General features: G+C 43.2%; 1 protein-coding gene across 2 annotated transcripts; it reads right to left on the reverse strand.

The window, feature by feature from the left end:
- Positions 1–571: 571 nt before the first annotated feature.
- On the reverse strand, positions 572–5,110 carry LOC103712220 (putative polygalacturonase). Of its 2 annotated transcripts, none has more exons than XM_039114870.3 (6): positions 4,851–5,110; positions 3,880–4,221; positions 2,461–2,581; positions 2,134–2,308; positions 1,977–2,047; positions 572–1,478 (listed from the first exon to the last, which is right to left on the reverse strand). In XM_039114870.3, exons 1-6 carry the CDS (start codon positions 4,884–4,886, stop codon positions 823–825), a joined length of 1,401 nt encoding a protein of 466 aa, XP_038970798.2. In that variant the 5' UTR covers positions 4,887–5,110; the 3' UTR covers positions 572–822. The 2 variants fall into 2 exon arrangements, with proteins under 2 accessions (XP_038970798.2, XP_088568247.1); XM_088712121.2 differs by having other exon boundaries at positions 613–1,478; positions 4,764–4,895.
- Positions 5,111–13,111: the final 8,001 nt, after the last annotated feature.

A 13,111-nucleotide genomic window follows, 5' to 3' on the forward strand; every position in this document is an offset into this window, starting at 1 on the left:
ATCATAGAAAGGTTTTTAAAAAAATGATGGAAAGATATAGCAGATACGTTGACAAATCTATGGTTTTGTTTGACTACTCCGAAAAGGATATGTCAGCAATATTCTTTTTGTTTTTCTTGTATCGATCAAAAGCAATAAATATTTCCAAAAAATGCACCGAAGCAAAACTCTTTCATTTCTCCTTTAGATCTGTCTTACAAGAAGATCTATAAGTTGCTCTCTTTACTTTTCTCCCATTTTTTTAATGTCTAATTTTATATTGCACTATGTCATAAACTAACAAGGACTATAATTTTATCTTACAAGTAAATATTTACTTCTACCATCCCAAAAGAAAAGATTACTAACACCATGAAAAAGGTTGGAAATCTATGATTCTAGCTTGGCATATCCAAACATGTATTTATTTTTAAAAGAACATCTTTCTGAAAAATTGTTTTTGTAGTTTGAGTTTGCCTAACATAATTTGCAGTCAAAAGTTCTCCATACACAAACATACAATGACATTTTTTAGCGAAGCGCTTTTTTATAAGCTGAAGCAACAAAGCACGTCCAGAGAAAGATGAGAATTAGCCCCTACCAATCTCGAAAAAGGCTGGTTGGAAGATGTAATTTGCATGGATCCTCATGACTTATTAACTTTTTTAACATTCATAAATTAAACCTTAAGCATCAAGAAACTAGACGTACACAAAAGCTCCGATGCTAACGACCATTGTACTTGAGGATTGACCCGAGAAATAAAAACTATACAAACAATATGCCAGCCCAACCTCATAGATTATTAGCTCCTGTATAATGAGCACTTTCTTGAATTCATCATCAATAGGTAAATCTGTCAGCAGGAAACGGGCATGGCTTAGCTACAGCACGCTGTAATGAAGCACAAGGCGCAGGAGTGACTCCACTGGATACTCCCTCAACATCACTGCAGGTCCATCTCTGCTTCTTTGCCTTTGCTGCTAACTGGACTGTGACATTAGAAATGCAAATGCCTGTAAATGGTGCATTTGGAATCCCATGCAACTTCGCCACCTGCTTAACATTCTTGGCAACTATATTACTGTAACTGATATCTTTGACGACTGGAATGGCTTTGGGATCATACTTGTTATCAGGGTGGGACTTGTAGTTCCCATCCATCCGGAACACCCACTTCATGGTGTTGAGATTCATCCCCCTGACAAAGATATCCTTCACATAAGCTCCCCTCCCAACAGCAGTCTTGATTCTGACCCCGGACTCTGAATCGATGGCAGTGATATCCTCAGCTCTCACATCCTGAATTCCACCAGACATCTCACTCCCCAGAGCAATGACGGCACTGGTTGGAGAAATGCATGTAAGCCTTCGGATAGTTATGTGCTGGCTCGGCATTCCGACAGCAATGCCATACTCATCCCAGCCGCTCTTAATTGCGACACAGTCATCGCCGGAGACTATGTAGCAATCCTCTATTCGAACGTGGGAGCAGGAGTCTACCAGAATTAAAACTCATAAGTGGAATCAAAGCTTTTGTCTATCATCTCTGGCTAGTTTTCTCCAAAAAGAATCAGAAGAAACAGCTTCAAGAGAATAAAGACTGGATGCTTTATATACATTTGAACAATTTATTCTGAGAGAACAATGACTTCAAACAAATTTGCCTGTGGTTGGTTTTATAGAAGTCGTGTACAAATTACTAAAATTGACATATACTTCTCAATCTCATATTAGCTGAAGATGCAACACAATTACTTTTAAATATTTGTTCTCAAGTTCTTATCATGAGCTCAGCAAGCTAATACAATAAAAAAACCTCTTTCTGACAATCATCATTACTCAGAAAAAAAGGTATTATGGTGAACTCAGTGACACCAATTTATCAAAAGACTTACCTCAACTTTCTGGGATCAGCTTTATAAATACTAACAAGCATTAATGCAATCTAGAGTGGCATAGATTGGCAAATAAAATTTCTAGAACATCATATGTACCTGGGTTGATCCCATCTGTGTTTGGAGAATGGACTGGCGCAAGTATAGTGATTTGCGAAATTACGATGTCGCTGCAAAATTTACTTGCTTCGTCACAACCATGGCTTTGATGTAAACAAGTGATGGTCTCAAATTTGGACTAGGAACATGATCAAACCTGCTATAAACTGGATGGATGTTCCATGCAGGAGAGTTGAGTAGTGTAAGATTGGATATAAAGATCTGGTCAGAGTGCATTAGTTCAATGAGGTACCCACGCGTGTATTTAAGTTTGCCTTCATGGAATTTCTTCCACCAGAAAGCCCCCTGCCCATCAATTGTCCCATTGTCCCCTGAAATTTTTTAGATGATGCATTGGCAACTAATGACTCTCATGTTACTCTTATTATTACCATTATACTCTTGTCAATGATTGATAACTTAGAAACAAAAGAGAGTATAGGAAGTATATTGGAACTAGCTTTGATGGTTACCACATATATACCTGTGATAACAACATCAGTGAGGTGTGATCCTCCAATAAGGCTGCTGTATCTCCCACCAGGATGGTCTCTTCCTCTCCCATATGAGGGTAGGGGATCGATGACTGGCCATTCACTCATATTCTGTGCCAACATATCAAAATGAAGTCGTCTCCTTTAGCAGCTCAATAAGAGAGGAATTCACATTAAAAACTCACAACGAGAAAAGGTTTGATTCGAAAACTACAATGGCTAGATCAGTAAGAGAAGATCGAGATTAAACCATTTTACAATAAAAGGCTTGATTTAAAAACTATAAAAGCTATAAAAAAACTGGTGCCTGTTACTAATGGTCACCATCACAGATATTTTCATCCGAAAAACTACTGAACCAAGCTTGCAGTTATACATTGGATAGGACATTAGCTTTTCTTGTTACTGCAAGAAATATTTTTCCTGATCAAGTAGTTCATTAAATATGTAAAATTACATGTATTTTAAAAAATATTAATAGTTTGTTGGTCTTGTCAACAAATATTTGGTGGTGTCCTAAAGTTGTAGTTTAGAGTTCTTAAATATACCATTTTCAAGAATATGCTTTGTATATGTGAAAGTAATTTGGTCTTTCGATTAATTCTCTTCTTTGTGATGATTGAGTTGTCCGATTGTATGCCTTTGTTTGCTTTTTTTCCATTGAAATTAATGCACCAACTAGGATGCTTTTTAGTCTTTTTTATTCAAAAAGAGCAAGTATATACAAGAAAGTTGGAAAAAAATATATTAATGGGGCCCATGCATTGCATGAGGTGAATATTAATGGGGCATGTATTAACGAGCATAGAAGCTTATATAGAGTTCTCCATTCATTATATAGATGTCAATATTAATGACACTAATATTAATGATGGGAGTTATTGTTCGATTATCATTAAAATTGCTTAATCTAGCTCCACATGTTATGCTAGTAAAATCAGTATTAATAATAAAAGGGTCATCATTAAAGTTCATTACTTAATTTGTAATAAAAAAAATTAGCTTTTGAAATCTTTTACTTTTATAATTTATTATATTATTATCTTACATTTCAAAAATAATTTCAAAAAAAGGAGAAACATTAATGACATCGGTATTAATAATATGATTTTCTACATGGAGGCTCAGCTTGTCCAAATTTTTCTATTCGCATATAAGCACCAGTATTAGTGATGGGAGTTTTTGCTCAACTATTATTAAAATTTTATTTAATACCATAGAAATTTGATTATTGAAGTCTTCTATTCATTATAATTTGTTGTACTTCTATATTATATTTCAAGAATCACATAGCGTGCTATTTAATATTAATGATAATATCAATTATAAATTTATAGTAGATGGAAAATTAGGGGAAGAAAAGAAAAGGAAGTAGAAAAGGGAAGAGATGCGATGACCGGAAACAAGACCTGCGTGGCGAGGATGACGGCGTCGCGGTGGAGGAAGAGGGTGAAAGAGTTGGTGAGATTGAAGGGCCCCGTCAGCCACCGCCCTGCTGGCACGAACAGCATCCCGCCGCCGCCATTGCCGGCGAACTGGGCGAGGTGCGCCACCGCCGTCCGGAACGCCTTCGTGTTGGAGGTGGTGCCGTCGCCGACCCCACCGAAGTCCGTCAGCGATGCCGTGTGGGCCCGGCGTCTCACCGCCCCGCCTTTGGTGGCGCTGCCTGGGCTGCCACCAGGGAGGTGGACGCTCCGCCAGGCACATTCCACCGTTCCCATGGATGCTGCCATTAATGCAATACATAACGCCTGGGTGTGGAAGAGATGGGGAGGTAGACGAGTCAGAGAAGAAGAACAGAGAAACAGGGGAGAAATACTTAGAGAAAAAGGAAAGTATGGGATTAGTAGTCTAATTTCTTAGTTCTTTTTTGGTGAGAAGAAAAGATGGAATTAATTGTTTTAAGAAAGACTAAATGAGATAGATAGCGGGAACAAAAAAGACCCCTTTTTCAAAAATTGATCGTAAATGGTATTTTCGAAAAAAAAATTCTTATGGATGGTACTATTTCTACAGATTGTCTATTTTATCGAAGAAAGGAAGTGAAAAAAGGATCTTTTGGGGAAGAACTAGAAGAATGAGATCGAGGAGAAGAAGAACGGGGGGCAAAATGAGTACATTTTTCCTTAAAAGAAGGCTTTTTAAGGAAATTCTGGTGACTAATGTAGGCTTTCACCTCCTTCTTCTCCATTTCCATAAAAAAAAGGAAAGAAAAATGGCATCTATGAGAAAAAAATCTCGAGAGAAGTAGAAGAAAGTGCAAATGAACAGTCCTCATTATAAACTTCCATACCTTTTTCCATTGTTTCTACAAAGAATGGAGGAAAAAAAGGGGGGAGAGAGAGAGAGAGAGGAGGGGGAAAAGGTGTGTGGCAAATACTTGGAGTGCGATACTATTGCGCCTCTGCCGCTCCATTTGTGGAGAAGGATAGCGAGGTCAGCGGCCGCGCGCAGAGAGAGAGAGAGAGAGAGAGAGAGACATGAAGTTATATGCAGGCCGGTGTCTCGTGTCGCTCACGGGCGGGTACGAAATCTTTTAGTGGGGCGGCTCCGACCATCCAAACCCTGACGTAAAGGCAAAACACCCAGCCCAAAGGACTGAAGCCAACCAGCAAACCATGTCACCCATAGACAGGCGACGAAGCTTCACGTATGATCTCTATAGCAAAATAGATGACATCAATGTTGCCTCCTCATCATTTTAGCTCAGCCACATTATTTATTTTGAAGATAGGTGGCTTTTATTAATTTTATTAGAGTTTTAATTAAAAAATTATTTTTTAATTTTTAGTTGTTTTAAATATTTTAAATATTTTTTTATTGGACGGTTTTTTTTTTTTTGGAGGAGTTGTGGTTTTTTGAAAGATAACGTTGGTTTTTTTTTTTTTTTTTTTTGGGATAGAGTCTATAAATAGATTTCTTCAGAATTAATCAAAAAACAATCCAATCCCCCCCCCCCCCTCTGACTAGTATTATGTTTTCCGAGTATTTCTTTCACAAATAGAGTTTTTTATCCTTTAATTTTCTATTTTCTTTCTCTTTTTTTTATTTTCTAAGCATCGAAAGGAGTCGGTTGGGTCAAGCCTCAGCAGCAATCGTGCTTGTTAGAGGAGCATCGGGTTGAGCCGAGTTATTGTACTCTGGGAACGATATTACCGTAAACCTGCGTAATGTATATCACACGTCTGAATTCAGACAAGCTCTTTTCAATCTTCTAATTTTATTCTAGTAGATTATTCCTTTATAATACTTATATAAAATAAAAATATAGTAGTTTGTAGTCAAAATATTTTCAACAAATTTTTAATATGATACACAATGCATCGCGATAATGAAAAAGAGCCATCCATTTTCAAGATAGATGATGCTGCAGCTATCCATAATAGTACTGCACTTTGTAATGCAACCATAGAGGATCCCATATTTTTAGTGATAATACTATGTCAACAAGACTAGTCATATGTTATCAAGCCTCTCGTTATCACATCCAAGTATGAGAGATTTTATTTATAAACCTCAAAAATGGTATCTCAACTATATTTCTTAGAAAGAAAATACAAATCCTTTTTTTTGATTCAGGGTCTGTAGTTGCTCATTACCTAGTGCAATCGCTACTAATCAACATCAGATTGCTTTTCCAGTTTGGTATAATTCCACCGTAAGTATAAAATTTCTAAAGTATGCACTAAAGTCTCTAGATAACACCTTTCTAATGTTAGAATCCTGGGGCATCTTATCAGGATAGAAACATGACCATCGACTTAGGATGTATCTAGACTTGTACAAACAATGGCCATTAGGCCGGTGAGGAATGGGTTCAGTTGGAAACCAACAACCCACTACGCCATAGAGTCAAAATCAAAGTGATTACCAGGGCAATAAAAACGTTTGAGAAAAGTTAGGAATCATTTATCCGCACGCTTGCAAGTATCCAATCCTTTCTCTCTACGCCTGAGGGAGGAGGCAGGCAAGACCGCTTCATCCGTGTCTTAAAGCAAAAATCCACACGCTCTCGTGGGCAAGAGAAGGGAGTTTTGTGTCATCAAATTCGAGGCTTGCCACAATGGCAACCTCTTGCTTGCATCCCATGACATCTATTTCCCTCAATTTATGTATGCATGCATGCATGCATGCATGCATGTAGTCTCAGGAGGATATTATCTCCACCTTCTGTGAAAGTTGTGAACTATGTTGTGAAATGGTTAATGATCCATTCATAAGTTAGAGAATTGACATATTTTGGCCTCCATCGGCATATATATCTTGCTCTTGAGAGCTGATTGATGAGGCAAATGGGTCATGCATGCATCTCAAATGAGATCTGAACTCCAACCAATCAAAGAACTGGTCCTGAAATATAAGACAGCTGCATTTAATCAAATCATTCTCAGATACAGATATCTAAGATTCCATCAGCCTAACTAAAATATATATTTACTTAACCAATGAATCTGACTTCACTTCTTTTTAGTTAAACCTAGAGTATTCGATAGACATAATCGTCATAAAATGAAAACAGAAAGCACATATGTTTGATGACTATGCTTTCACTTTAGTAACATGGTGTGGACTAGAAGAATACATCCAAGCGTTGGAATTCCCCAAGTTTCTTTTGGCACCATATCTAAAAAGATTGACCTCGTTCTCATGCACCTTTGGTCCTCCATAGTTTGGCATTAGCAAGATATTGGTAGAAGACCTGATCAGGGTGACAACGGGAAACCATCATTACAAACATTACCAAGGCAAAAAAAAGTCCAAAACACTACCGAATTTTAGTTCGCATGGTAGAATTTTAGTCAAGAAATTACGTGACATGCTTGACGTTGCTTCAAAATATACTTCCATAATTTTTTTTAATAAGAAAAAGATCTTTTTGCAACTTGTAAGCCTTTTTTTCAATAACAAATTTGACTTTCGTAAGAGAAAATTTTACACACGCTAATCTTAAAAAGGCCATAAGAAAACTTCATTCCAAACATTTGATGCCATATTTGACCATTATGGCTTTCAATGAGCAACTGAATCATTTTTTCTTGTATCCGTGAACTCTGCAGCTTAAATGCACCGGTCTCCTTAATATCTGAATCAATATTGTATCGCTTCGCTCTAAAATCTTGTCGTCGATTGTGGACTCTTTGCTCAATTTTTAATATAGTAATTCTATCAAAACAACGGCAAACAAATGTGTTAATTATGATTTCAGTCCTCTGCGATCAAGTTATGTGGAAATATCTTGCCGCTTAGAGAAATATAGGAACTTAGTAAGATCTAGCACACAAAGGAAATAAATTACTTAGAACATCTCCAACATTTATGCATTAAACCTTTAAGAATCAAGAAGCTAGAAGCGCAAAAAAACTCTGCTGCTAGCCACCATTGTACATGAGGATCGATGTGATAATTAAAAACTATATGAACAATATGCCATCCCAACCTCAAAGATTATCAGCTCTCATATATGAACACTCCTTGAAATTGATATCATCAATAGGTAATCCCCCTGACAAAGATATCTTTCACATAAGCCCCCCTCCCAACAGCAGTCTTGATTCTGACCCTGGACTCTGAATCCATGGCAGTGGTATCAAAAGACACATAAATTGCTAGATTTTATCTTCTTATTATTTAATTCCGATCTTAATTCGTAAATGCCAGAGAAATAATAGTATCCAAAACAACAGCTAAATTCCATATGATTATCTTGCTATTTTCCCCCTTGAACTACTCTGTTGACCCTTTTGAATGGCCTTGAATGATCTTTGCTCAACACTTGGTTCTCCTTGTAATAGTAGTGATAGCAGCAGAAACGACACTGGTTCTAGAACCTTAAGAGATTTATCTGCAGGTGCTAATAATAGTAACGGTGACTCGATCTCTTTGGGCCATTTTGTAGGTCCGAACTCTTGGAGATGGTATCAAAATTTGTATACTTTTTAAAATGTATTTAAATAAAAATAGATAGTTTAGTATGCTTATTATGTGATTAAATGAGATGGTGGCTGGCACCAGCTCCAAAATCATAATTTGCATAGTTTTAAAATATATTTAAATAAAAATATATATTTTAATATGCTTATTATGTGATTAAATGAGACGGTGGCTGGCACCTACCGAGAAAGAATAATCCAGCAGAAAGTACCTCTTTTTTTTTGTTTTTGCTAGAACGGATGATTCATATATGACGAGTACGAATACACTCAATAAAGTTAGAAAACAAAATATCTTGAAATGCCCGAAGTAGCTCCTCAGCCCACACGGTACTATCATATAGCTGGCCACATAGGCGGCCACTCAATCCGTAGCCTCATTAGCTTCACGGAAGACATGCTTGACCTGAAATGCCACTCCATCCCTCGTCATGGTCTAGATGTCATGAAGCAGAACGTGGTCGTCACCCGCACCCCTCGGATTCCCTGGATCCATCTGATAATCGTGGCCAAGTCACCCTCCAAAATGACTGAGCGAGCTCGCAAACCTAGTCGGGCATGTCGAAGGCCTGCCCACGTGGCCCTCAACCTACACAAGGAACCAAAACATCGAATAGCTGATAGCCACCCGCTGTCATCATCCTAACGTTCGAGTCCCTCATAACAAACCCCATGCCATACACAAATGGTTGCCATCATCTCGATCGGTGCATCCACCCGTAGGGGAACTTCGGCAAGGCCACCTCATCCCAATGGTCCCAACCGGCACAAGGCAACAACCCTGGATATTTCTTTAGAGAAAACCTCCTTAGGTGCCAACTCTTCGTCACCTGAAACGCCAAACGAAGCTTCCCTTCTGGTTTCAAAACAACCAGCCAAAATATCAGCCAACCATTAATACTCTACATCCCTTCAAAGCTTTACCAACCATTAACGCTGCTTCATCATGTGGCAGAATTCATAATGCAAACACAGCGGGAGCATTTTGTTTTCTGACTTTATTGAGTGTATTCGTACTCGTCAGGTATGAATCTACCTACTCTAAAAATTATATATATATAGCGGGGCAATGTGAATACGATGCATTAGAAACTAGCTTACAGCATTTAATGTAAGATATCGAGCAATTTATAATACAACATATTCCATTAATTTGGCTAACTCATCATCCCATTCTATCTCCGTACCAACTTGGCACTGACCAAAACCCCTCTCTACCAACCGCTACGTCCCCCAAACTTAAAGACGGGATGGTTTCTCTCGAGCGCCCGCCGCGTGCCGAGTTTCTTTGTATCCTCCCAATGGCTGTCTCCAACCCCTCCGTGGCCCCGCATTTAAACACAATAAGCATTCCCCGAGGATGTCAATATGTGTTGCTGGAAATTGGACCCGGGGACGATCGTCGGTCGAGGAGGGGGAGCAGCGGGTGGACACAGGGGAGTGGCGGTCCATCAGCGGGCGGCGTCCTCCGTCTGGGTGCCTGCAGAAAAGCCAGTGGCCGGATCTTCCGGCGCCGGCCCTCCGATGCTTAAGTCAGAGGGGGCAGATTGTGTTTGAGGAAAAGAGAAGGAACAGTATCTGTAGAGTATGGTCTCTCTCCCCCCCTCTAAGAAACAAAGGCTCCCTTTTATAGGGGAGGTTGGTTTACCTGTGATGTGATGGGACGAGGCCGTTGTACGGCTCAGCATGTTGCTTGGATCGGCTCACGATCGGGTGAATCATTGCATTGATGTCGGAGGTGAGGTCGTCGTACGACTCGAGCTGGCACGCAATCAGGCGAATCATTGCATTGATGTCGGAGGTAAGGCCGAGATCAGAGACTTATCATAGTTGATTGGACTCTGCTGGGTCGACTTGCCGTGGAGAGCTGCGAGTCCGTAGATAACAGGAGCCACGCGCATTAATTGTGGAGTAAGCCAGAGTTTCGCATTAATTGTGGAGTAAGCCGGAGATCCGCATTAATTGCTGAGCAGGCCGGAGAGGCGCATTAATTGTTGAGTGAACCGAGGGTCTGCAGAGGCCATGCGCATTAATTGCTGGGGCAGTGGCAGGATATGGCCCTCGGCCGTACTTCGGAGGGGTTCGGCCGTAGTAGGTGGTCGACAGGGACAGACCTTTGAGGTCGGGAATTCTCCAGGTCGGAGGTTCTGAGGTCGGACGCCGACCTCAGTCGTCCGAGGTCGGCGGCCATGTGGCCCTCCAGTGGCGGGGTTACTATATTACCGGGGGAAAACTGTATTCTCCCAACACTACCCCCGACTTCTGAGTCCGAGCAGCTTGCAAGCTCGGACGCGGGAAGTAGAAATTGTCATTGTAGTTATTGAGGTCGGAGGGGGTCGCGTCCGCATCCTTACGCGTCTTGGAGCTTTTATAACGGAGTCTGCGCCCTTTGGCACTTCGAGGTCGCTTTTTGGATGGCGAACTTATAACGGGGTCTGCGTCCTTACGCATCCCGAAGCAGTTACAACGGGGACAACGCCTTTTGGATCTCCGAGATCGCTCCGTACGGCGAACTCATGATGAGGGTCCCTGGGCCCAATGGGGCGGCGCCTCGATCTCGTGGTCGAGGTCCCATTCTTAAATGGGTACGCCGTTTCGCGCCTCAAAATGAACACGCGGCTTGATCCGAGGTCAGACGTTTCTGATCTCGTATTGGCAGGATAATGATCTGGGGAGGCGGAGGTTAGATCGACGCCCCACGTGTCCCTGAGGCTTATTAAATGGGGAGAGCGGGGGTGACGTCCGCTCGTCTTTCAAGGTGGTCCGGTTTTGCGGACCCATGATGAGGCCGTGAGATCCGATGGGACGGCGCTTCGATTTTGTACCCGACTTATTGATCCAGAGTGAATGCGGTGCTTCGGCTTCCGAGGCCGACACGTGGCGTAATCCAGACGGGGGGTGGGAACCGAACCCGCCGATCTGGGCCGTCAGGGGGGTCTATATAAACCCCACGAATCTGCCCTAAGAATTCTATTTGGTTGCCTTTCATTTTTGCCGTTTCCTCCCTCGCTCCGCCTTTCAACCAAACCTTGCCGACGGTGCCCGGAGCGATTTCCGGCGACTTTTCCGTAGGTTCCCACCCTGTGCTAGCTAGGGTTCCACTTCCTCCTCCCCTTTACTCCCTTTACCTCTAGTTTATTTCATTTCGCTATAAAATGGGTTCTGGTCCAGAGGATGTAGGGTCGAGTCTGTCGGGGGAGGAGTTGGAGTTAATCCGCTCCCGGTTCTTCTTCCAGCCCGGGTTTCGTCTTGAAACCGCGGGGCCGGAGGATAGGGTGACGCGGCCGCCCCCAGGTCGGATCGCGGTCCACCGTGAGATGCTCTGGGCCGGCCTGCGGTTCCCTGTTCACGAGTTCGTGAACAACTTGCTGGTAGAGTACCAACTCGTTCCAGCACAGCTTGCTCCGAACTCGTGGAGGACCATAATCAGGTTCTTGTCCTTGTGTCTTGCGCACGGGATTCCGACCTCGGTGAGTGTTTTCCGCCGGTGTTTTTTATTAAAGAAAAATCCGGCGGATGCGGGGTGGCTATACTTCGCCTTTCGGGGCGGTATGTCACTCTTCCAGGGTGTCCCTTCCTCTATTCACGATTGGAAGGTAAAATTTTTCTTTCTTGCGTCCGAGGTGCCGTGGGGGTTTAACCCGAGGTGGGGGCACCCTCGGTTGAAAGCTTTCAATAGGTTTTCCGAGCCCTCGGGGAGGGAGCTGAGGATCTTGGACTCCCTACGAGCCCTCGGGAAGGGGTTCAACCTAACCGAGCTCCTACGGGAGGGCGTCTTGGCGAGCGTGGGCTTGAGTTCGGCGCGCCCCGAGGGTAAGAGTAGTCGCATTGCTTTGTTTCTATCTGTTTTCTCTTCTTACTAACATTGGTTTGACACTTGGGAGAATTTTTCGTTTCAGACATCCCCCACATGCCGACCAGCAGCACGTCCCTCTTCTCTCGACTGAAGAGGCGGGAGGCCGAGGCCGGAGGGGCTATTCCCCAGCCTCGGAAGAAGTCGAGATCGGCCGGCGCTTCCACCTCGGCCGGGACGGGAGGCCCGGAGGTGGGGGCTTCCGCAGCTGGCCAGGGGGGGACACGGGCCGCCGGCGACGCGGGCCCAGCAGCCCCTCTCTGTCCCGCCCCCGTCGCCCGGTGGGGGGGGCCGACCATAATCCATTTACGGCGCCCGGGGCCTGAGCCGACCAGAGGCCCCGAGGTCCCTAGCTCGGACGAGCCGAGCTCTTCAAGGGCCTAGAGGGAGGAGTCGGGCGAGCCAGGATCCCCACTCCTCGAGGGGAGATCGGCCATCCACGACGCCGATGTCGCACGCGCCGTGTTTCGGCGTGCAATGCTTCCAGCGGACCGGGCCGAGTTCCAGAACTTGCCGCTGGAAGAGATCGTCGACGGTACCTACCGCAATACCGCTCGGGTAAGCTACTTTCCCAATTTTCCTTGGGCTATTGGCGAACACGTTGTACGTTTTTCAAATCATAATTGCTTTACCCTTTTTCTCTTGCAGCACATTCACGAAGTTGACACCCTGGTGTTCATTGCCCAAGGGTGTCAAGAAGAGACTCGGCGGCTCAGCCGGCAATTGGAGCCGGCTAAGAAAAGAATTGCCGAGTTGGAGGCGGCACTGGCTGAGGCCGAGGTGCGGAGGGAGGCCACTGAGGCCGGGCGCCTGGCTATGGTCGAGGTGCTCGAGGAGGAAAGGGCCGCCCATTCGCTA

The sequence above is a fragment of the Phoenix dactylifera genome, chromosome 16, assembly GCF_051530095.1.
Source record: "Phoenix dactylifera cultivar Ajwa chromosome 16, Ajwa_hap1_PhDact_Kaust_v1.1, whole genome shotgun sequence".
NCBI lineage: Eukaryota > Viridiplantae > Streptophyta > Magnoliopsida > Arecales > Arecaceae > Phoenix > Phoenix dactylifera.

Bases quoted from the DNA above. Each gene is read 5' to 3' on its own strand.
- LOC103712220 (XM_039114870.3), bottom strand. From the start codon at position 4,886: ATGGAGCGGCAGAGGCGCAATAGTATCGCACTCCAA. The intron at 2,048-2,133 runs GTTTGATCATGT...TAAATTTTGCAG, and splicing joins ATCCATCCAGTTTATAGCAG to CGACATCGTAATTTCGCAAA. The intron at 1,479-1,976 runs GTACATATGATG...TAATTCTGGTAG, and splicing joins CACAGATGGGATCAACCCAG to ACTCCTGCTCCCACGTTCGA.